The 24,332-nt window shown below is 48.5% G+C and overlaps 1 protein-coding gene across 1 annotated transcript in view; it reads right to left on the reverse strand.

Annotated features, from left to right (window-relative positions):
• Nucleotides 1-24,332, reverse strand: part of LOC8025626 (sortilin-related receptor) — a 286,962-nt gene that overhangs the window by 160,505 nt on the left and 102,125 nt on the right. Inside the window, exons 14-17 of the mRNA XM_029971324.3 lie at nt 16,684-16,883; nt 14,435-14,625; nt 10,218-10,447; nt 2,324-2,579 (exon numbers count right to left, since the gene is read on the reverse strand). Of these exons, the coding sequence (XP_029827184.2) occupies nt 2,324-2,579; nt 10,218-10,447; nt 14,435-14,625; nt 16,684-16,883 (877 nt within the window). The remainder of the gene's footprint in view (nt 1-2,323; nt 2,580-10,217; nt 10,448-14,434; nt 14,626-16,683; nt 16,884-24,332) is intronic.

Here is a 24,332-nt window from a genome sequence, read left to right on the forward strand (position 1 = left end):
ATTGGAAGCACACTGGCCAATGGGTCTCACCAATTGGAAAAAAATTTCCAGTTGGAATCTTAATGGGTTCCAATTGGTTCCTATTGCAGTCACCAATTGGTTGTCCCAATACCTAGCTGGTACCAATTGGAAATTCCAATTGGAATCTAATGGGAATTTTCAACAGGGCTGGGTTCTTTCTTAAGGGGGAACACTACTCCTGGGCCTGTTTGCTCGAAGCACTAACCGCGGCTAAAGTTAGCCGCAGTACCTAGGAGAGGGATTTTGAGATCACGTGACTGGCTCGGTAGGGATGCGGGGAAACATGGCGGCGCCCCAGCGAGTGAGCGCCGCTCGCTTTGGAAATAATATGTCGTTGTAGCTGCAATATCGAGCGCGTTAGTCAGCAACGAATGGTGCAGGAGGCTTTCGCTTTGCCTTCCCTCAATTAAACTGCAAAGCATGGGCAATGACATCGGCGCATTTTTTAGATAGTGTTTCGATTCTGGGCATTCCTAAGCCTAAATGAACGCGATAGCGGATTGCCTTGACTCAATCGGCCGGGTTATTGATAGCACACAAAAGCAGACAGCGTCCCAACAGACTTTCTCCTAAATTATCCAAGCATCGCGAGGACAACGCTGGAAGTGTAATTCTACGGTCCACGCGTGCTGGCCTTCATCTTATAAAAGATTCGAAGTAAAAAATCATAAGGCTTTAACGAACGCGCGTGCAAGGCAAAATTTGTTTCATACTTTTTGCTTTAGAACGGTTACTACTGCGGACGCCAGCACATGCGACGCGTGCAACTACAGTCGTAGCATGCACCTCGGTGCTTGGATAATTTAGAAAGAAGGTCTGTTGGGACGCTGTCTGCTTTTGTGTGCTATCAACAATCCGCTTTCCAAAGACGTTGCCATGCCGACAATTATCGCGTTCATTTAGGCTTAGGAATGCCCAGAATCGAAAGACTATCTAAAAAATGCGGCGATGTCATTGCCCATGCTTTGCGGTTTAAGTGAGGTAAAGCAAAGCGAAAGCCTCCTGCACCATTCGTTGCTGACTAACGCGCCCGATATTGCAGCTACAACGACATCTTATTTGCAAAGCGAGCGGCGCTCACTCACTGGGGCACCGCCATGTTTCCCCGCATCCCTACCGAGCCAGTCACGTGATTTCAAAATCCCTCTCCTAGGTACTGCGGCTAACTTTAGCCGCGGTTAGCGCTTCGAACAAACAGGCCCTGAAGGCTAACTTTTGAACCGTCTGCCTTATTTGCATGAAATTTTCAGGGTGTACTCATAGCACTGGACAAGGATGCTGTGGAAATTTTCAACCCTATAAATTTATCCCACGATGAGTTACATAAAAGTTCATAATAAAAAAAGTGTATCTGCTGAGGAAAACTATCGTTTAGAAAGGGTAATGAAAATGGCCAGTTTTTTTGCTGGAACATACACCAGAATACTTGCTTCAAACAACTATGAAAAGAAATTTCAAAAATTATAGAAATTTATTCACAAAAAAAGTTTCTTTTTTGTGTACATTTGATTTAAAAGAAATATAAACTTTTCATAACAAAAGAGCATAAAAATGAAGAAAGTACGGTAAGTTTACAGTCGTGTTCTCCAGAAAATTTCAATATAGAGAAACCAAAATACATCTGCACGCATAATTTGATTATGAAATGATAGCTTCCCTGAACTGATATTTGACACTAAAAAGTGAAGCTGAGATAAATGCACTTGAAGTTTCATGATGAAGTTTTAAAAATTTATTTTTGTGTCTTAAATGTCAAAAATTCTTTCCACCAGTGTAGGTGATGTCTTCCTCAAACTTCTTCACATATACTAACATTGCTTTCAGCTATTTTCACTCTGGATGACGAGTGCTACGCAGTGCAGCACTCCTCACCAACATATAAAGAATAATTATTTTTGACATTGTTTGTCAGTGCACATTGACAAGACTTGGTGAGGGTGTTCCTTGTTATCCATACATGCCAAAACTGCCTAAACTTTGCAGTTCTGAATATGCATTTTTTTTAAAAAAAGGTGCAATTCAAGGTAGTGTCCCCCTTAATAAGAACCGGTCCAATTGGGATTTCTTTCGGCTTTTCCCCCAATTAAGGCGAAATCAGCTCGAGGGTTACCTTTCGGTGTTGGTCGGCAGACGGCAAAAAGGCAGAGGCGTAGTCACCGTTCTACCACATTTCACATGGTACAAACTCCAACACGGCCGTGGGGAGGTGCGTCAGAGACACTGGCGCAGGGGCGACGGAGGAAATATGACCGAAATCGGGGGTTTCGCGTGCCACACTGGCAGAGGGCATTGAGGGAGGCACCTTGTAGACGGCCACCAGGACCGGGTTGGGCAGCACGGCCTCCCCTCGCAGCACGGTGCGGCGGTCCGTCCCGTCCAGGGCAGCCGACACCACGCTGCGGGCCCCGCCGTCCACCCAGAAGAGGCGGCCCCCGTCCAGGCACAGGCCCCTGGGGCGCACCACGTCCGGCCCCGAGGCCAGCACCAGAGGGTGGCTCCCGTCCAGGAAGGTGCGCAACACCCGCGGCGCCTCGCCCCAGTCAGCCACAAACAGGTACCTTCCGGAAAATGACACCCCATTGGCGTCGAAAGCGGTCCCCAGGAAGGGGTAGGAAGCTTCCGGAGGCGACACCACCAGAGCTGAGGGAGACCTCCGGCTTGGAGGGCCCCAACCATATCCAAAACGGAGGCATTCCCAGAAACCTCTACCATATTTTCCCGTGTACCAGTTTTTTGTTTTTAGGGGCGAAGCTCGTTAGGATTTCGCCTTGTCCATCCGTTCGGCATCTGTGCTCACATCGATTGCACTGCCTCCGGGATCGGCCCACTTTTTAAAAAAAAACGTACGCCCGCACGGGGGTTCGAACTCAGGACCAGTGTGCTTTGATGGGCTAGTTGGTTCATGACTAAATGGAACAGCGCGGAACATAGGACAGAAAGAACAGGACAACACGAGCGCTGACTTACAACTGACTGTTTAATGAGAAGCGAAGGAAGAAGAAGAAATAAGAAGCGAAGGAAGAAGGAATAAACTGAAAATAAGGATTAAAACAAAATACTTGCAATGAAAATAACTAAAAGATGAGGGAAAAGCAAAACAAAAACAAAAGTGAAGAAAAGAAAATAACTTTTTAGAAAAAGCAAGGTTCATTAAGTGCTCTCGAGATATGCGATTTCCTTCCTCAACAGGGTCACGGAAGGCATGCTGACTGCGCTTGTGTCTTTCTTAATGATGGAGAATGCTTCGATGATCTCGCGCGTGCGACAGTCTCTATGGTGTTTGATAATCTCGCATCTGTCAAATGCTGGGACGCAGGCACACGCTGCACAATGCCTGGCTAGGTTGCTGCCAGTGGTCGTTCCCAATGAGGCACGGTGTTCTCTCAGACGATCGTTGATGCACCGCCCGGTCTGGCCAACATACGACCGACCGCACGATAGCGGAACGTCGTACACGACGCCTTCGACACACTCGACGAAAGGATTTGCATGGCTCTTCTGGCATTGCCTGATGGAGGTGGCAGAGGGGTTGGTAGAGTTTACTTTTTTGCACAGACGACCCAGTTTGTTAGGTGCAGAGAAAAGTACCTGAACGCCTGCCTTGGCTCCAACCTTTTTCAGGTTGTGGGACAGGCCATGGATGTAGGGTATGACTGTCCAAGGAGATAGATCTCTTGCGTGTATCTTGAGGCTTGCTAGTGGAGCAACGCGACTCAAGAAGGAGCTTTTCTGCCAGGCTACTCAGCAGAGGTTGCGGGAAGCCTGCGGATAGCAGTCTGACCACTTGGGCGTTGAAGCCTCTCTCAACCTGGTGATGGCAGGATCTTTGCGTGGCATTTTTCATAGCCGCTAGTGCTATTCCTCGCTTCACAAGCTTGGAGTGAGCGGACGAGAACGGCAAGAGCGCCTTTTGCGAACGAGGGGAATACCTCCAACAGACGTGCTCCGCTCCAAACACCAGGATCAGGTCTAGGAACCGCAACTGATTGTCCTCGGTCAGTTCCTTGGTGAGAGTGAAAACACGGAGGTTCGACTTGAAAATTTCAAAGATGTTTTCAACTTGACGGTGGGTGTCAGCTCCAGAGGTTTGGAACAGCACCAAGAAATCATCGACATACCGGAACACTCTAGCTACCTTGAAGTCCCGCAGAGATATTTCGAGCAGTCTGTCATAGTAGGCCAACAGCAGATCGCTGAGGACTGGCGCAAGGCACGATCCTATGCACACACCCTTGCGTTGTATATAAAACTGGTCGCAGTACACCACTGATGTAGAGCGCAGATAAAAAAGGAGGAGATCTACAAAGTCGGCGACACTGACGCCGCCTGAGTTCTGAAACTTTATAGTTCCAAACCTGTCGATGCAGTCACTCACGACCTCGCAGAGAAGGTCGTGGGGCAAAGAGTAATAAAGGTCTTTGACGTCAACTGAAAAGCCCTGCAGGTTCCCATCGTGCAGTTGTTCAAGGTAGTCGGAAACTGCAGACGGCCTCCTGACCAAGAAGGGATCATCTAATTCTAATACAGAAAGCGACTTTTGGAGGAAAGATCCTACCGAGTGCTGCCACTTGCCTCGTTCAGAAACGATAACTCTGAAGGGACATTCGGTCTTGTGGGTCTTAAACGTGAAAAAGCATTCCAGACTAAGACCTCGGCTGTTCCGTACCGACGTCGCCAGTGTGGTGAGGCCTAATTGCTGGCACTTCCTGATCGCTTCTGCCTTCACCTTTTTTGGGCAATGGTCTTTCAGTGGGCGAAAATTCCCAGTGATTGCTTCTAGGGATTTCTGACTGTAGATCTTGTCCGGTATGACGACAAAGCCTCCTTCTTTGTCGGAAAGGAGTAGTTTCAAATTTGCCTCGCGGAGCAGGGCAACCACTTCACCTGTGCGAGCCGGGCAAGGGCTCCTGGGGGAAACTTGCAAGTGCTCTACGCCTTCGAGAATGCATCTGTGCGCTTCCTCACCTTCTGCTTTGGCGGCCGTTCTTCTCACCAAAGACAATAGTTCGGGCTTGTCTAATTTGATAGGGTTGCAATACTTGGGACCCAGTTGCAGTACGCTGAGCGCCTTGTCAGGAATCTGGGTGTTGCCAAGGACACGAACATCTTGAGCTGGAGGAAAGTGGGGTCTCTTCTTGGGGAGTGAGGCGAGGATAGTGGACCAGAGGAAGTCGGTTGCCTGTGAGGCAGTTCGGAGTTCGAACTGCAGGCGCCTGGAAGCTTGATCTGGTGGTCCGTCTCGAAAACAGGCGAATCGAATGCACTCCTTAAAGAGGCGAACCTGATGCCAAGCTTCTGATCTGAGGATTCGGTAGATCCTCAGATCTGCCGAATCCTCAGATTCGGCAGATCTGAGGAGCCAAGGCAGGCGTTCAGGTACTTTTCTCTGCACCTAACAAACTGGGTCGTCTGTGCAAAAAAGTAAACTCTACCAACCCCTCTGCCACCTCCATCAGGCAATGCCAGAAGAGCCATGCAAATCCTTTCGTCGAGTGTGTCGAAGGCGTCGTGTACGACGTTCCGCTATCGTGCGGTCGGTCGTATGTTGGCCAGACCGGGCGGTGCATCAACGATCGTCTGAGAGAACACCGCGCCTCATTGGGAACGACCACTGGCAGCAACCTCGCCAGGCATTGTGCAGCGTGTGCCTGCGTCCCAGCATTTGACAGATGCGAGATTATCAAACACCATAGAGACTGTCGCACGCGCGAGATCATCGAAGCGTTCTCCATCATTAAGAAAGACACAAGCGCAGTCAGCATGCCTTCCGTGACCCTGTTGAGGAAGGAAATCGCATATCTCGAGAGCACTTAATGAACCTTGCTTTTTCTAAAAAGTTATTTTCTTTTCTTCACTTTTGTTTTTGTTTTGCTTTTCCTTCATCTTTTAGTTATTTTCATTGCAAGTATTTTGTTTTAATCCCTATTTTCAGTTTATTTCTTCTTCTTCCTTCGCTTCTTATTTCTTCTTTTTCCTTCGCTTCTCATTAAACAGTCAGTTGTAAGTCAGCGCTCGTGTTGTCCTGTTCTTTCTGTCCTATGTTCCGCGCTGTTCCATTTACTCAGGACCACTTTCTTACGAGGCAGACGTCCTAACCACTACACTACACTCCAACGTTGCATGTTGCCGCTCAACGTCTATACAGGAGAGGGCCACTGCGGTCAATTGCGTATATAATCGTGTTAAACTTTGCACGCATTGGCTCGACGTTTATAGACGAGAGGGCGCTGCGGTCAAAATGCTCAACTGCGTATATAACCACAATCCATACCACACATTCTCTTTGTGACATGGACCGTTGACTTAAGCGGTGGAGACGCATTCCCACGGCTTTTAGCAGATCCAAGCTGCTCCGCTAGAAGAACCACTGGCTCTGCATTTCATCGACCATAAAGCAGTAATAATGAAGTCGAAACGCAACCCGGAACTCAGCACTACTTATGAGCAATAAAAAAGATCAGCACCATCCGCACTATCTATGAACAATAAAATCAGTATCATCAGCACCACCAGAGCTTCGCCCCAATCAACATCATTCACCACGTGGAGATGCGGCGTCTTTTTCTTTTTTTACATTTTTCTTGGTGCATTTTATACAATGATGAGATGTGGGGTTTTGTTTATATTCGCTGCGCAACGCCATTTTTTTTCATGCGCCATCTTTGGTAGAGCAATGTAGCCATAGGTAATGTTGCCTCTTTCACGAGGCGCTGCTGTTGCCACACTTTTTCACAGTTTTCATAACTGACTCAAAATGCGAGAAATTTTACGGTTTCCCCAAAGGGGCTCAATGTGGATGGGCGAGACAGTGAGAATAGAGCTTTTACAGCGTGCGATCAACATTGCCTAATTCAGCCATGGTTCCGTGTTCTTTTTTGCTTCAGTCCAGTAACACTGAAAGGTAAGTGGGCTGGGATACACGTATTGCAGAAACTATTCTTGCGTGTTTCTTAGTTCTCATTTGATGAGCAATTTTTATCTGCCATGCTCCAGCCGTGTTGCTACATGTAAAAGGAAGGATTGTGGCTAGCCGACCTTTTAGCGGCACCGGAATAAGAGTGTCAAGAATTATCTATCTGCTTGCGCGTCGATGCTCGCGTTGTCTCCATGACTTGGCCTAGGGTAGGCCTAGGGCTCCACAGATTGGTTCAAGAGTGTCTAGCACATTAAATTTTCGCTTGCTCAGGATTGTACGCTCGAATAAAGCCGACTACCTTCTCATTTTGCATATTTTAGGCGCTTATGCTGCAAAAATTCGATTGCTCCCGACAGACATCGCCACGCTACGGCCATTTGTTGCGAGTCGAAACGCCAAAGTTGTCGGGCATCGAATGGCACGTGTGAACTAGCCAATTGTGCGACACTCCGATTTTGCAATACTGATGCGCGTAAAACGAAAAAACTCGTCGCGTGAACCGTGCAAAGAGGTGCGACTCATACAAGGGTGCGACTTATATTCCGAAAAATACACGGCACTTCCGGCTTCTCTCGGGATTTTCTTGTTTTGCAGGTTCGAGCCGGTACACCGCCTCCACTTGTTCCGACCTCTGTGCCGAATGGCAACAAATTACCTCACGAAAGTTCGAGGGTCAGTCGCACCGATGGACGTGGAAATCCTGCCAATTGGTCGTACGAGTTGTGGAAAACAAACGCGAGGGAATGCTAGTGTCGCCGTCTCGACTGCCAAGCTTCTGTGGACAGTCAAGCTGGAGAGGGACATGCAGTAGACCGGGCGCATGCCGCCACCACAACACTGTCGGGGTCTCCAACGGCCACGATGCAACGCTCGTACGACTTTGCCGGGCACAAATCCAGGTACCGCTTTTTAGGACTCGATGAACGGACGGGGACAGTTTGCAGGCATCGTCAGCGGCTCCGGCTGCTCGCCAGTCCCTTGTTTTACCATGACCAAAATGGCGAACTGACGTAATTAGAAACTATAATGTCGAGAGGAAAGACAGCACGAGAGAAAACGATAAGGCTCCTAGAGAAAACAGAAAGGCGAAGGCAGAAAAGGTATTCCACAAAATCGACTAAGTCATAGGAGAGGCGACAAACCTGCTGGGGGGGGGGCGACCATCTGCGGTTGCACCGTCAAAGCCCCGAGCAATCATGCACACGCAAGTGCCGACCACACGGCTGTGCAAGCATGCTCGTTTGTGCAGCGTGTCGGTCTGTCTCTCCAATGAACAAAATGTCAGGGCAGCTCGTGCCATTGGCCGAGTTGCAGGTCTGGTTGTCGGGAAATTTGAGTTCAAGCTGTTGTGGGCAACCAAGGTGCTTGCAAGCCAGGCATTTGGGAGCATTCCAGGGCGTGATGCCAGGTATGATGCCAACCGGGTCTGTGTTGGTTTTTGCCTTCAGGCTACTTTTCACAAGAAGGTGTGGAGGTTCGGTGGACGGCGGTAAGCGACGGTACGAGGCTTGGAAATCAGTTGGGAGATGTGCAGAAGAGATGTTGCAGAGAAGAGTTTGTGTGCTAGGTGTAGGCTATCTTTCAGTGTTTTTAAAAAAAAAAGTATCAAATCAGGTCAAAAATAGGGGGCGGGTTATCTTTCGGAGATATCTCCTAAGATATTACGGTAGTCTCAGGTTTTTTCATAATTACGTTAGTTCCATTTTTTTTTAAATACACTAGAACCTCGTTGATACCTTCTCGGTTGATACGTTTTCCCGGCTGTTATGTTAAAAAACGCCGGTCCCATTTTACTTTCATAGAGATGCATGTATTAGTTTCCTGTCTCTTATGTTTGCTTTCCCGGTTTTTACGCCCACAAGTGTCGGCATCACAGCACCATGGTGCGCCGGGCGCCAGGGTGGCTTCAAACTGAAGCTAGCGGAGCAAAGCTGAACCATGCAATGTGGGTTGTGCGGCAGCGTGGGCATGCAGACGCCCGTTTTCCCTTCCCTCCTTTCCCCCTCTTTTCCATCTCTCCTCGCTGGGGTTTACTGAGCTCTGCCACAGCTTTCCATCTTGCCCGGGTGTGACCTTGGAGCGCTGCTCGGACGGCGAGCGAGGCTGGTGAGGCGGCAAACGCTCATTCTCTCTCTTTCATCTCTTCTTCTCTTTCTCTGAAACGATGTGCATGCATGCTGCGCTTCTAGTTTCTGTTCTGCTCGATTGTGTGAACCGTGGTGTTTCAGAGTATGTGCGCTTTCTGCCCAGTGACGAGGGTCATGGCATCGCAGAAAAGGAAGGCATTCTCTTTTAAAGAGAAGTTTGACATATTTCAGACGGCGGATCGCAATCCCAGCCGGAAGAGATCTGACATCGCAAGAGGCCTCGGACTCAACTTTGACCAGCATCGTCGTTAAACGAAAGTAGATTGAGGTGAAAGCTCCTTTTTATCAACCAGGCTTTAAACAGGCTCCGAGGGCAAAACACGCAAAGTTGGAGTGTCCGAGTCCTCAAAAGTTCTGTAATTACACATAAAGTAAACCATCATATAAGAGCTCCTTTCTATCTCATGTAGAGCCCCCCTAAGGGCGTTATCGGTTGTTATGTTGTCCCGGATGATAAATATTTTTTTCTGCGGTCCACTGAAGAAAGTATCAAGGAGGTTCTACTGTACACCAACCAGTTTTGAAAGTGTGCTTTTCAACTCAGTTGTGGAACTGTTAGCAAGCACCGGTGCACTGTGGGTGAAAAGCAACATCCGTGGAAGCAAGCTTCATGGCTGTTGCTTCTCCGCCGTGCGCCAGTGCTCAGCAAGAAACGCACTCAATGGGGCTAACCCGCAGTGATCAACAATTTGAAAAGCATGAATGTTGCAGTTCACCTCCGAGCAAAAATTGAATAGAGTATTATTCTAAACTACTATACGAAAATTTGGATATTCCCAGAATCCTACAGTTTTCAAGAGCAGCCTAAAAATGGCATTTCAAATGACGGGCGGTGGGCTCGAGGGGGGGCAAGCCCCCTCCGCGGGAGTTCCACAACCGAGTGGATCTAATAACATTGGCCACCGTTTGCACTATCAAGCAAGGAGTGGTAACGAACTTGCAAGTTTGGGCATTTTGCAAACGAGTGGCAGTCGACGGGGCGCTACGAATCAAGAGACTCGGTGTGAAACGAGCCGGACAGATTGGTTCCCGGACGTACCCGAGAAAAATTGCGACAACAGCCCGGGCATTTCCCCGACAAGTGTGGCAAGGATGCAGATGACAGTTAATAAAGACCGCCTCTCAAGACTCACCCCGCCGTGGGGTGCACGGCCAGGCTCTGGGGGGCGGCCAAGGCGTCGTGTGCCAGCAGCACTCTGCGGTGCCGGCCCCGGCCCTCCACGGCCAGCGCCTCCACCCGGGAGGCCCCCGCGTCCGCCACGTACAGCACCCCCGACAGCCAGTCCAGGGCCAGGTCGCTCACCCGCTGCCAGTGCAACGCATCCAGGGGCTCCAGCAGCTGCTCTTGCCCCGGGCACCACTTCTGCGAGAGAGAGGGCAACTGGCACCTGGGACATTCGAGCACATGCACGCCGGTCCGGCACAGACAATTAGGAGCGCCCACATCTGCGGTCTCCAAAAGTGCGGGAAGAAGGCAGACAAAAGGCTCCTTTTGCCGCAACGAGTTCGAGTTGTTCGAGTGCTTGTCATATTCCTTTTTACGCAAGTTTTTATTATTCTGAAGGAACCAACCGGCCAGACCCCCCTCAAGGTGTGCCATTCCAAATGTGCTACCCTTTCGTTGAAAAACCTTTCTTTAGTCTCCTTTATCACTTATTAAAAATTGAAGAATCGTTTCAAGAATGCCAAAAGACAGCCCACTTTTAGTAAGGGCAGTGCCCGGGGCCATCTGTGACACTGCCGAAAACGGGATTAGTTAGCTACAGCAAGAGATAAGCGTTAATCAATCACTTTTTTGCCCTTTTTGGTTTTGTTTACTTCTGGTAGTCGGTCTTGTTTTTGCTTCCAAATTTTTCTCTTTTTTCCACGAGGCACAGCTTGCAGCACTGACAGCCAGACTCTGAACAATTAATTATTGTAATAACAATAGACCGCAAAACAAAAGTAGAAGACAACCGGAAGTGCACGGGGGGGTTATCTAGAAGAGGGAGCAGGTTTAAAAAAAAACAAAACATGGATTTTGTATATTTTAACCAACTTGCGGCTGTTGTTTTCAAGGAACCAATGGAAAACGGACGCCTGCTCGTGCTGATCCACGAGATTGATGCCACCCAAAAGGCCTTCACGTCGAAGGATGGCGCGTGTGTGCTGTACGCCCATTCCTGCGGATGCAAGCTGGATCTAAAGACAGCCTCCGTGAGACATGGGCTATTTTCATCCGCGCTGGGGCAGTAATGCCCACCCAGGCAGCGAGACGTCTCTGTGCACGAGGAGGAAGTTGTAGCCCTATCGTTCAAGCACCCTCGGATATCTGCTGCCCCCAATAGGTTCAATCGGCCGTTGCCCCTTCCCTGCTGACCATGTCTCACCATGTGCCTGATCAGATCATTTTCTTCCCCAGTGATAGTGTGACTCTTCTTTTGAGGAAGTCAACAAAGCCACAAAAAGAAACCTTCCCAACCTTTGGATGTTTTTTTTCTTCTTTCCATTGTACAACAAAAGTTAGCCATATTTTCACCTGATTTGCTCTAGATTTTACCTGGGTTATCTCTGGGGGGGTATCGTAATACCCCAAGTCATCGCCACAGAATCTTACAGTCCCTGGGTGAGAGTGAGGGTCACGAGCTATTTTCGAAGGGGTGGGCAATGACTTTGTTTCTTGGGAAATTGATTTTTTGCCCAGAGAGTACTCAGGATATCACGGCAGGTAATAACATTGCCTATAGTGATTACGTGATCATGTAACTCAGTGCTTCTCAAAAGGGCTTTCACGCACCCCCGGGGGTCTGCCGAGATATTTGGGCTCCATGAAGTCTCAAACCCCCTTTCTTGAAAAAAAAAAAAAGGTTTTTGTTGATCTTGGCTAGGTGGAGCAAGCTACCACCCATTATAAAGGCTACAGCCGCTAGCATCTACCCATCCATTCACCCTTTCACATGCTGCTTCTGGCTTTCCAGTCTGTAACAGTAGAGGATGCCCTTTTCACACTGCAATTAATTGTCTTATTTTATACGCGGGTACATCGGGTACCCTGGAGCAACTAAATAAACTACCGTATTTATTCGAATATAAGGCGAGGTTTTTTTCCAAAATCCGTAGTCTCAAAGTCATACCCCGCCTTATATTCGAAGCTCAGTATAGCAATATGGCGATTTTTTTTCTTTTTCTTGGGTCCTTCAACTGCCCCCTCGCCTTATAATCGTGACCGCCTTATATTTGAATAAATACGGCATGCTTTACTACACTTCAGCTATCTTGCTGCACAAAATCCTGGTTGCCAACGATCTGAAGCTTTATCTGAAATTGCAGGAAATGCTTTTCTCTCTTCTAGAAATGTTAAAACAGTAGCAAAACGATTTTCCCTGAGCTTCCTAACACCGCATCTAAAGCTGAGGAAGTCACATTTTTTAATTGGGACAATCGACAGTTGTGCCTGCTCTGCACATAGCACCAAGATGGCGGCAACAACTAGCCGATCGGAGAACAAAGTGTCAAAACTCTAAGCGTAGCTCGTTTAGTGGCTCTAGGGTCCCCCGTCACTCTAGTGGGTCCCCAAGGGTCCCCGACACGTCATGCTTGAGAACGACAAATGTAACTGATGGTGAATGCTATGTGATCATCTGCCACTATTTGTTATATGATCGTGTAGCCTATAGCAACTATGATCATGTAACTTAGAGTGATTACATGATCAGATGACATCACGTCAATCTCCCGAAAATGGTGCGAATAACGTATACGGCCAGACCCGCAATACAGTATAGACCACTTACAACGTAACCGCTTATAGTGCAGGACCGGGTATAACGCGTTTTTTTTAAACCACCGGTTCGCCTCCCATAGAACTCCATGTAATTACATACCCCTTAAAACGCAGGCGCGCGAAGGGAAATACCGGTTATAGTGCGGTTTCTGGCACAGCCCGCCGACCGCGCCGACGACCGGAGCAGCGAGCACGCTTGCCTGTGCGACACTAGATAACGGCGCTGACGGCGCGAGCCGCAAGTTGGCCGCAAGCGGCACTCGCGGGGCAAAGAGGGTGCTCGAAGAAGCGGGAGAAGCGAAGAGAGAGGCTTCAGTTGCCCTAGCGACGCAGGGACGCACGCACGTGTCGTTCACGTGCGTGCGTCCCTCCGCTGCGTTGGAAGTGTTCGCGCGCGTTGCATGCCCATCGCGGGCCGGCTCCTTCTATCCGCGAACATGGCGTCGGTTGTGATCAACGTTGTGATCGTCGTCGTAGACGGCGTTCATCTCATCGTTCCGCGTAAAAGCGCTATCCTTGACTGTGAATTTTCGCTGTGTGTCGCTATGATAACCCAGCACGTACTGGAAGGGAAGATCCACCTACCCGAGCGGGTAAAGATGCGGCGATGTCGTGGCGGCGCTCTCAAGACGGCAGAAACGCCCGCGTCGTCGTGTTTGTTTACTTCGACTACAGTGGTGATTTCTAAGCATTTGTGTCCTCGAACATCGCCCGGATTTCTTATTTGGCGCATTTCATGCGTGTGCTCAAGTTCAAGGTATTACTGGCGCGTACCGTATGAAGGATCCGAATTTTCACGCGTTTTCATCTCCGGAGAAAAGTGATTAGGGTTAGCAATCCTGAACGCTCGCAACATCCGTCCGCAACCCGCGACGCCGCTAAGAGGCTGCGCCAGGCAAAAGCCGCTCATTTCTTTCAAAATGTGTGACACACTTGAGAGAGAAGTGTACTAATCTGGTGAAATAAAGACTTTCCTCAAACTAAGCTTTCTTTTTCATCTAACATAAAATAAATTCTTTTACAAAGGTAAGTTGTCACATGGCATGTATTTTGGCCTGAAAAATTGATGTTTCGGTTATAACGTGGTACCGCTTATAGTGCGGATTTTCGCGACTCCCGCGACATACGTTGTATGCGGTCTACACTGTATACAGCAGCTAAAACACTTCGGCAGCGCAGGGATGAGGCATCAGACTGCCGACCGAGCTAGTCGTTCGATTCCTGCAGTGGGACAAAGTGACCTCGCTGAAGAATGTGTTGGTAACATTGACTGGCAACAGAAAGAAAAAAACAAACTGGGGACGCAGTCCCTCGTCTCCAGTTCGTTTTATCTTTCCTGTAGCCGGACAAAGTGACTTTCACAAAAGAGTCTGGCCATGTTATCCTGTTTTCTGTTACAAGCTTTCATGATGATCGAGACTTAGCAGTGAGCCTTAAAATGCTGCGCTAAAATCTGTCGTAAACACCAACGAAGCCCTTGTCGTAGGCAGCATGTTACCACTGCTTTTGCCCGCATAGTCTGGGAAAGGGGCAGAGGAAAGCAGATGATCTGTACAAGAAAGGTGAGAGGTGAAAAGGCCCGCTCACAAAGATGATGCCCTGGTGGTAGAGGAAGATGCACTGCGAGTGGTAGTCGTAGTCGAGCAGCACGGCAGCCCACTGGTCTTGGGCCTGCCGGGGATGCCTGGCCAGCCGCTCCCACTGACTCTGCTGAGGCTCCGACAGCAACACCCGGCTCAGCGACCCGTTGAAGCCCAGCAGCAGGAACTCCTCGTCATCTGCACCCCGAGGGACCGGGTCAGCGGGGCTTGCAAAGCGAGCCTTGGACGGAGGCGTTGCCAGGATCCTCGAGAACGGCCACTCTTGCCGACGCATTTGCGGCTACGGGATGCAGCAGGCATTCGGACGCCTTTGGGGCGGCCAATATTGCGGGAATGTGTGGGGATCGGAACATGTTTCAGAAAAATTCAATCCCCTTCCCAGAAGCCCGGTTTACTGCAAGTGTTGTCATTGGCGATGTCGACTCTTGCTCTCATCTGTTTTAGGCATTTTCTATTCTTTCCCATAACAAAAAAAAAAAAAGCGTATTGTATCTCATTTCATACATTCGTCGATGATCAAAAGTGCATCCGTAATCAATTATGCGGCACCATGAGCTTCCTCGGCACAGGCCCTGTCCCAAACCAAAATATATTCAAATGCAATTCACCTCCCCGTTTAGAAAGACAGTGTGACATCAGGCGTGGTTTCTTATTGGCTTCAACTAGGATCGAAATAGCTGTGCTCCAGCAGCCTCTTGGTTCCCTCGAGTGGATTTCCAATTGAGGCCGCTAACTGCCGTGGGCCCAAAGGCAGATAAAGCGACCCTTGTAACCAGGGTACAAGATATGGCACGAGCATTGAGCCGGAATAAATTGACCCTGCACATCTCAGAATACAAGAGCTTGGGAGAGCTAGAAATGACAACAAGAGAGTGGGCAGAGATGATTGTAGGAAAAAGAAGTTTGCGAGAAAAAAGAAGCTATCGTGAATTGAACATTTTACATTTTTTTCTCCAAAACTCCGCACCACTTTAAGACCGAGCGTATCCTTTCTTGCAGATCATGCAGGAAAGGGGATGCCGAGCCCAGCCAAAACGGGGGCCGTGGAAATGTTTCCTATATGGGTAGTCTCAACCTAGCAACAGCCGTTTTCCAAATGCAAACTGCTATTGTCAACGTGGCAATGCTAACCTGAGGCTCCGACCTAGGTTTCAAAACAAACTGCGCTTCGTGCGATCAACCTTGGCTTCGCTCGGGGAAGAGGAATTTTTATCGTCTCGGGCCCAAGTTTGCACCGAGCCTCGTCAGGACCGAGGCTCAGTGCAAGATCAGTCATCCGCATCATGTTCTTATTCCAAACTCCTTTTGCCGACGTTCTACCCATCGAGGGTTTGCCAGGCGACTGCTTTCCGCTCTCAGCGTTTCGCACCGAGGCATCCAGTTTTGGGTAGCAGTGTTGCGTTAACTTAAGCAGACACTACAGTATTTGCAAAATAGCACTGGCTGTTGCTGGCTTCAGATGCCGCACTCACATCCATTTGGGACACATTTCGGTGCCAAGCCGGCAGTGACCACAGTGGATGGACTTGTGTGCGGATGGGGATGGCAACGGAGTGCGAAGAGGCTGGGCACATGCTTGGACTCTTTCACCGAGCTTTTCAATGGGTGGAATGCCAATAAAAAGAGTTTATGGATGACCAATTTTCTCCAGCGTCTAATATTGGACGAGCTTTACGCGAAAAGCGCCTTTTCAGCTGGGCATTCCAACAATGTGGTTTGTTTTTTTACAGCAGCACGGGGCGAAACTACACACATGGCCGACCCTTGTGCTGGCCTGCGTTGTGCAATGCATTGTCCAACTCGCGTCACGCACGTGAGCCGAGTCGGGTGCCAAGGTCTGGTGCCAAACTTTCCACTGCCGTCCGTCTTTTATCGAAAGATCCGGACGGCTTATTTGGAAAGCTCGAAAGCTACCTACTTTAGCTACAAAAGGGAGGAACGTCAAAACCGATAGAATCACCCGGTCGGCACCTCGCCCAGTCAGTGCTGTGGGCAGGTAAAGATAACCCACGGGCAAGTTTGTCACCAACAACACCCCAACTTATAAAGCGGTGGCCATCCGGCGAATTTAGGGCCCGTTGAATTTACGGACAGTGGCTCTCTATGGAAACTCATGGCTAACTCGCATCGGCGGTCCCCTTCCCGGGTGCCAAGGTCCGGTGCCGAGCTTTCCACTGCCCACCCCCGGTGCAGGACACCCTCGTCAGATGCCCCCGTCGTGACAGGTGCACTCACTCCGGAGGGGGCAGGAGATCTCGTCCGGGGCGTACTCGAGCAGGCGCCCCCCCTCGCACGTGTCCCCAGAGACCCTGCGGTAGCCCTTGGTCCTCCGGTAGAAGGCGCCCTCCGTACAGTTGGTCGGCACGGCGTAGGGGTCCACCTCGCCCTCCCGCACGCACTGCCGGCTGGCCTCGTCCTCCCGGAAGCCCACGTCGCTGCAAGAGGGCCTCGGGGTCAGGGCCACCTGTCTGGCCGTCTCCATTTCCCTCTCTCGTCCCACTTTCCCAGCAAACTCTCCCGATTAAGGGGAGACACCCCCGGGAGGGTCAACTTTTGAACCCTTAGGTTAAAATTAATTAAATTTACAGGGTAGGCTGGTGGTCATGCTAGAGGGTGCATAACAAAATTTAAGGTCTGTCGGTTAAGTAGGAAGGAAATTAGGGCGGCTTCTATCAGCAACACCCCTACACGGTTTAGTTAATCTATCGCCAGAAAACTATCACAATATTAAAGATATTTATTCGCTAGATATGTAGCAGAATGCCTAGGAGGTGCGCCTATGGAAAGGTTTTTGTGAAAAGTAATTGATTTCTATCAAGTTTCTCTTCTGCGAAATTGGTCAACTTTTTGGTCTTCTGTATCTCCGACAAAATGTCATAATTTTTTATAAAAGACGTCCGTAAAGTGACAAACAAACTCCATAGGCGCATTCCTTATTAAATTTCAGTCAGAAAAAGTGAAGAACGAGCCTTGCCAGTATTTCCATTCTCAAACGATAGATTGACTAAAATGGAATTTATATAAAAAAAGTGGAACGGAGAAAAATGTGTTCAAAGTGCTCCAAACCCTACCTTTCCTTTAGCTTTGGTGGACAGAAAATAATTTATAAAAAATTAACTATGCAGTGTAAACTAGTGAAAATTTCTGGGAACACTCTCTGGATGTGGATGGATGTAAATATGTAATTTTTCAAAATCAATGTTTTTTGAAGAATCTTTTTTTCTCCGGGTAGTGTCCCCCCTTAATCTGGCGGTCTAAAATGCCTCGCAGCGTGGACGACGAGGAGGATAACAAACCAGACTCAACTGCTTGCGGCTCAAGAAGCTAATCCTTTGGTCAAACTAACTTACGACAAACCTAGAAATAGCAGGATATAACCTCCCTGGTTTCCTCTTTGTATATGTTACAGTTTGAGCCCACAGTTCGAGGGGAAACTGATTTCTGACTTTGGCCACTGTGTCATCCATGGAACCAAGAACAAAAAACCCGCTCGTTTTTATTTTAAAAAATGAAACAAATCGACAGTGCCTCTCAACTCTCGGGTCGTCCTTCGAGCAGCATACTCTGGGGGACCACCTGGTTTTACGTCGAGTTCTTTCTTCAGATCTCCCAGCCGCCTTCTCTTTTCTTTTCAAGGATTAGCATCGCCGTCACGGCAAGCAACTGACACAAAAGACGGCTCGCCACAGGTCTGACTGGAAGTGTAGCAATGCAGGGGTTTTGTTCACTTTTGCCCGTCTCCCAGAGACATGTCACCGTAGTTCCCGTAACCGCCACACACGGCTGCAGATTGGCAAACAATTGTTTTTAACGCATTAACTGTCCCATGGAGCAAACCAACGCCATTAGCTTCTGAAGCCCTGCCAACCGGCAACTTCCCCTGTCCCAATAGAGGGAAGCCGTGATCTGATGGATAGGCTCCCATTAGCTTTCGTGCAGCGTAGTTCCAAAAAACGCCACCAGTGAAGCCTTCACCATGGCGGCGCAGTGCATGCAGCGGCCGCCGGTAAGAAATGCAACGGTGCAAGCCTGGCCACACAGCCCGCCCGGGCGAATTCCCGAGAGGCTGCGCGGCCGAGCTCAGTGCGGCGCGACCACTTCATGAGAGCGTGCGCTCCACCGTCGGCCGCTACCTCGGCGGTAGCAAACGTGGCCATCCACGCCAGTACGCCGCAGACGAACTAAGGAAGTGGAAAAACGACATTCATGCTTTTGCATTCACAACTCATAAGAAGAGATTAGGTGTGCTCAAACTTTTTTTCTTTTGCGATTAGGAAGCGGAATAGCAGTTCTTCAGGGCAAGGTGATGCGTTTTTTGTTACTTGTACCTACATAAACAATATAAAAACTATGAACTCTTTCAACATTAAAATTGTTGGGCTACTCCTTTAGCCTAGAAACAACAAGTGGGGCTGCGGTACAACCAAAAACAAAAAACTCGAAATGCAGGGACATCTGACAAAAAAAATGGTCAAAGACGGAAATGCCGGGTGTTCGGGAGAAAATAAAACGGCCTTGCCTCCCGACATTTTGGTGCCAGGTGGCTACGGGCGATGACGGGCCATTTTTATATTTTTTTTAGAGTGCAGCTCTTAGGCGCCCGTTCCTGGCTTGAGCGGCGACCGTCACCGTAACCGCACGCAGCATTATGGGAATAATGCAAGCGGGCCTAAGTGTGCATTACATTATAGGAAAATTTCTCCGCTGAATTTAGCGAGAATATTTTCGCAAAATTTCTTCGCTAAATTTAGCGGGAAATGTTCCCGCTAAATTTACCAGAAAAATTCCACCGCTAAATTTAGCCAGAAAATTTCCCCTCTAAATTTAGTGGGGAAATGTTAGTGCTAAATTTAGCGAAAAGATTTTCCGCTAAATTTAGTGGGAAATTTTCACTAAATTTAGCGGGAAATATAGAGAAATTTTCACGCTAAACGGGAGGGGAGCAGGAGAGGAGGAGGGGAGGGAGAGGAGGGGCATACCCTCCCCTCCGTGCCATCCCCTCTATGGCGCACCGTGAATTCACGAGGGCGCCCATCAAACCATTCGGCCAATCTTGGCCGCGACACGATCAGATGGTCGTGTTGCCGCGGGGTCAATTGGGATCTCGAATTCGGCTCCCGACGCGCCACTTTCTCTCCTAGCCACTAGAGGGCGCTGCAGGCGCTCCCGTGGCAGGCGAGGAGAAACCTCCTCGCCCATCGAGAGATATACTCGGTGGGGCAGGGGGCGAGAGGCTCTCTAAGAACTTCGGACGAGACCGAGACGCAGGCACTGGCAGGCAAGTGGGTGGCGACCGGATTTAGGATATTGCGGGACGCAAGGCCTAAGCTCCTTCTTTGTGTTTGGCGTTGGTCTTAACGTGCGTTTGTAAATATTTGTATAATGTCGCGTGTATTTGTAGTTTAGATTAAGTGTTTTGTAGAGTTGTATTTTATTGTACGAATAAACGGGGAGCGGAATCCCGCTCCCGTGAAAGAACCAGGCTGGACTCGGTTTGTTGATGGACCATGTGGGAAATGGCGAATCGGCGGCGGTACGCGATTTCCTACACCTCCCAGGGATGGAACTGGGAAAAGCAGCTTTGGAGCAATCTTGGGAGCACAAAAAACTACAGTTTGGAGCAGGCTGGGAGCAGCAAAAACAAGGTTTTGGAGCAAGTTGGGAGCAGCATACGAGTGAATGTTAAAATAGAGGCTACATGTCATCTGGTCTTCAAAACTCAAGGAAATATGGCATGCAGATAACTTCATGTGAACAGTAGTTCCCATTAACATTTTATGAGAAACATTTTTCACGAAATTACATGAAAATTACAGAAAACACATAAAGCAAAACTGCAAGACAGTGTGACACGCACTGGAACTGACTCGCAAAGAGGTAAATATAAACAGTTTGAAATCACTTTCAGCTCGTAACTTGCTCCATCATACGCCGCACTGCCCACCTGCCTTTGTTATGTTCCCAAGTTTTACGTGCGAAGCCTCAGGGCAAGCCAATGCAGGCTGAGTTGAGGGCTTGCAATAATCTTTTCTATAAAAGCGTAGAACAGCACGTTCATTGCTGTGTTTGCATGTTACACGCGCAGTTTCTGCTTGGTCGCAATTGCGAGCGACCGTTGGCTAGACTGTGATTTTGCATGTGTGGACTGGGATTTTTGTAAACAGTGGTAACGTCTATAGTCACGCAAGTACAGCCTAGAGTTACTGGATCCTGAGAAAGTAGCACTATTGCATTCCCTACCTGCTAGACGGGCACAAACAGATACTAACATGCAGACGACCAAAACCTCGCAAGACGCTTGGTTAATGTGTCTACGTTCCCATAGAAATCGCCATCTTGGTTCATTCAAATCTTCAAGGCTTCCGAGGGTCTTTCTAAACCAGTCGCGCCAAGATCACCACGGAGCATCATCATACTGGAAATGTTTTTTGCCAATCTAAGCGTCTTTGGCACTGTGTATGCAATCAACTTATCCTCATGCCCATCTTTGCGGATCTCTTACAATTATATTGTTGACCTTGCGTATTTAAAAACAGTAAACTTATTTTTCAGTGCCTCCAAGCACCGACACAGCATGTGGTGGAGGTACAAAGATGTGCGCTTGTTTCGCCGCTGTGTGGATAGCATCTCTATAAAGTTACCTGTCATCAGTGCATTTAGGTTGGCTCACCAAGAACAAAGGGGCTAAGGAGAAATTTCTCATTTCATAGACCAAAATGGCGACCATACGGGGAGCTTGGCGCTACTTTCCCAGAATTCAGGGACTTTCGCCATAAACAGTGCTAGCGCTGCACGACTGCGCATTCTTGGCAGGGACGCTCAAAGTCCAAAGCTCGCGCTTATAGTATCATCTGCGTGTGGACATGGACGAAGCAGAGCAACAGCGGCTTTAAAGAGGTTTGGTAGCACAAGCGTTGCAATGAGGGATGCTGTAACAACTGTTTTAAGCTTAAGTGAGGTATAACCATGGCAGCGATCTCCGGATATAGAGCTTCAGATTCGGATCCATCAGCGTTACCTTTGGGCCGAAAGTTCCGATGTCAATGTCGCCAGGAACTGCGGACGGCTAATTTTGACGAGTCTTGCTTAATAATAGATCTTTATTTTACGTGCCCACAAACAACTTTACAGTCTATGATCTGGTGCACACAAAGAAAATTAAAACAGCACTCCATCAAACATTAAAATACTTGTCACAATGAAAATATAAACAGATAACAGAAACTGAAAAACTATACAGAACCCGCCTTACAATAGGTAATTCAAGGACATCCACTTTCGCACATAGAACATAAACTGGTTTGAACACAGAAAAATGTCAAGATAATTTCAATAATAATTTCTTAATTTCAGTTGGCCACACCTTGGCGCAATTTTGTCCTTATTTACCGTATTTACTCGCACAATGAACACACTCACATAATGAATGCACCCCCCCAGTCGGCTCTCAAAATTTTGACTTTTTTTTTTTCACTCGCGTATTAAACGCACCCAAACTAGGACGTTAGAATTTTGATCGCCTCCCCCCACGCGCATGAAATGAGCGCACTTTTCTATCCTGGTGCAGCGAGGTCGCGAATGCATGGGCAGCGTGGGCGAACAAAACGCCTTGGAAAAGGCGTTAAAAAAATAGAAAAAAGATCCAAAGGAAGCAAGAAAAAAAAAAAACATGGAGAGGAGCTTTTTATTTTTGCACAGCGCAGTCTGGACTTCCGGGTCGCACGCCGCGCGCAAGGAGATAAGAAAGATAAGCGGAGAAGCCCTCGCATAAGCAACGCCTAAGCAAACGAAACAGCTTGTGAAAATGATGAAAATAAACCCTGGAGAAGGGGAACAAGAGGGACAAAGGACAAACACAAATCTCCAAACACAGCTAGGTGACTGGTGCGCGACCGAAAAAATCCGCCTGGTCCGGGTATCGAACCCGGGACCTCTCCATTACAGGTGGAGCGCTCTACCAACTGAGCTAACCAGGGGTTAGACGTCAGTAGAGCAAACGGGTTTGCTCTACTGACCTGCAATGTACCTGTAATGGAGAGGTCCCGGGTTCGATACCCGGACCAGGCGGATTTTTCGGTCGCGCACCAGTCACCTAGCTGTGTTTGGAGATTTGTGTTTGTCCTTTGTCCCTCTTGTTCCCCTTCTCCAGGGTTTATTTTCATCGTTACTGTCCAGCTCGCTTGCACCTTTGCATTTAATTGCATTATAATCATAGCTTGTGAAAGGCGGCAAAAAAAAAAACAAAAAAAGAAACCCACAAAACTAAGAAAAAAAAAAAAGAGGAGCTTTCTTTTTTTTTTTTGCACAGTGCAGTTTACGGGGTGCCCATCGTGCACCGCGCCCAAGGAGGTAAGAAAGAGAAGAGGAGAAGCCCTCGCCTAAGTAACGCCTAAGCAAACAAAACAGCTTGCGAAAGGCAGCAAAAAAAAAACAAACAAAAAAAAAACCACGTAACTAATAGCGAGTTCGTTTCACACGCACTGGCACCGTTCGAGTTCTCTCCCAGAATGCATCGCACTCACAGAGTGTTGCACGGAAAACTGAACTCAAACGAACTCTCCAAATGCACCGAGGCAGAAGACTGATGCTGCCGCCATCTATGTTGTAGAAAAGGTACCGACTTCAAACCGAAACTAGTGCCTTTCTGTTCGGAATGATGCGTGGGAATGCGAGAATGCAGTCGCTACCAACGTTTATCTACAAACGTTGGTCGCTGCAACCTGTAGTTTAAAGTTGCGATGACTTCAAGCAGCTAGTCTGCCGTAGAGATAATTACAGACGGCGTAAATTTCCGCAACCAGCTGTCTACAAAGCAGCTGGCTGCGATCTTTCAATTCTTATAACCGTTTACACTGAAAAAAACTGATGATGCTGTCCGAGCAGAAGCTTGATCCGTTTGAGCATGGTATTATACGTGAACCACGGAAAGGGTACGGCTTAAAACTATCCTGTTGGAATATCCAGCAAAACTGGGACTTTCGATTTGGATCGTCATTATAGGTGGATTAGATATTAGCCTTGGTGAGGGCGTCGAGAACGAGAGCTTTCTCGAACAAAATACGACGGGGCAAGTTAGCTGACGTAGGTAAATGTTAAACATGATGATGTTGCCCAATCCTCGGGTAAAGTCTCCATCTTTAGCTTTCTCTGATGCTTATTGGGCAGTCAGAGGTTTCCGCTGGGGGAGTTTTGTCGACAAATGTTAAATTTTTCACCCGCACACGTATGGTGATAGATATCTCGGGGGCCGCTGTTGCGTTTGTTCTGAGAATTTCTTTACACACTGGTATATTTCAGCGTTTGTACGGCAACAGAGCGATTTAAAACCTGCAAATAAATCACGGGTTGTCAATTGCTTCCTTCGTGAAATAGCAGACGCTCACAATTAAAGCTCGCGTTTGATTTCGTTGCCCGCGGGACGCGATTTCTATCAGAAAATCTACCTTTTTTTCTCGTTCCGTTCCGCGACACATCGTAGCAGACAAACCCTCGTCGTCTGCTCCCGCTCCTTGCCGGCCCCACCGGAGCGAGGCATGACGGGATTGCATTTTGGCGCACTCCCGATTTTCTCGGTGCAGCGAGTGCATGCACGCGTGGGGTGTCAGCGCTGAAACGAACTCGGAGAGTGCAACCACTCGTGGAGTGCCGGCCGAAACGAACCCGTTCCACGCGGCGAGTGGGCACGCGTGGGCACGAGTGCCGTGAAACAAACTCGCTATAAGAGAAAAAAACAAAAAGGAGCTTTTTTTCTGCTTGTTTTTGCACAGCGCAGTTTCGCAGTTTCGTTACTGGGCGTCGCTCGCATGCGAGGAGATAAGAAAGATAAGCGGAGAAGCCCTTGCCTAAGCAACACCTAAGCAAACAAAACAGCTTGCGAAAGGCGG

This window comes from Ixodes scapularis, unplaced genomic scaffold (assembly GCF_016920785.2).
Source record: "Ixodes scapularis isolate PalLabHiFi unplaced genomic scaffold, ASM1692078v2 PGA_scaffold0__279_contigs__length_252992795, whole genome shotgun sequence".
Classification (NCBI taxonomy): domain Eukaryota; kingdom Metazoa; phylum Arthropoda; class Arachnida; order Ixodida; family Ixodidae; genus Ixodes; species Ixodes scapularis.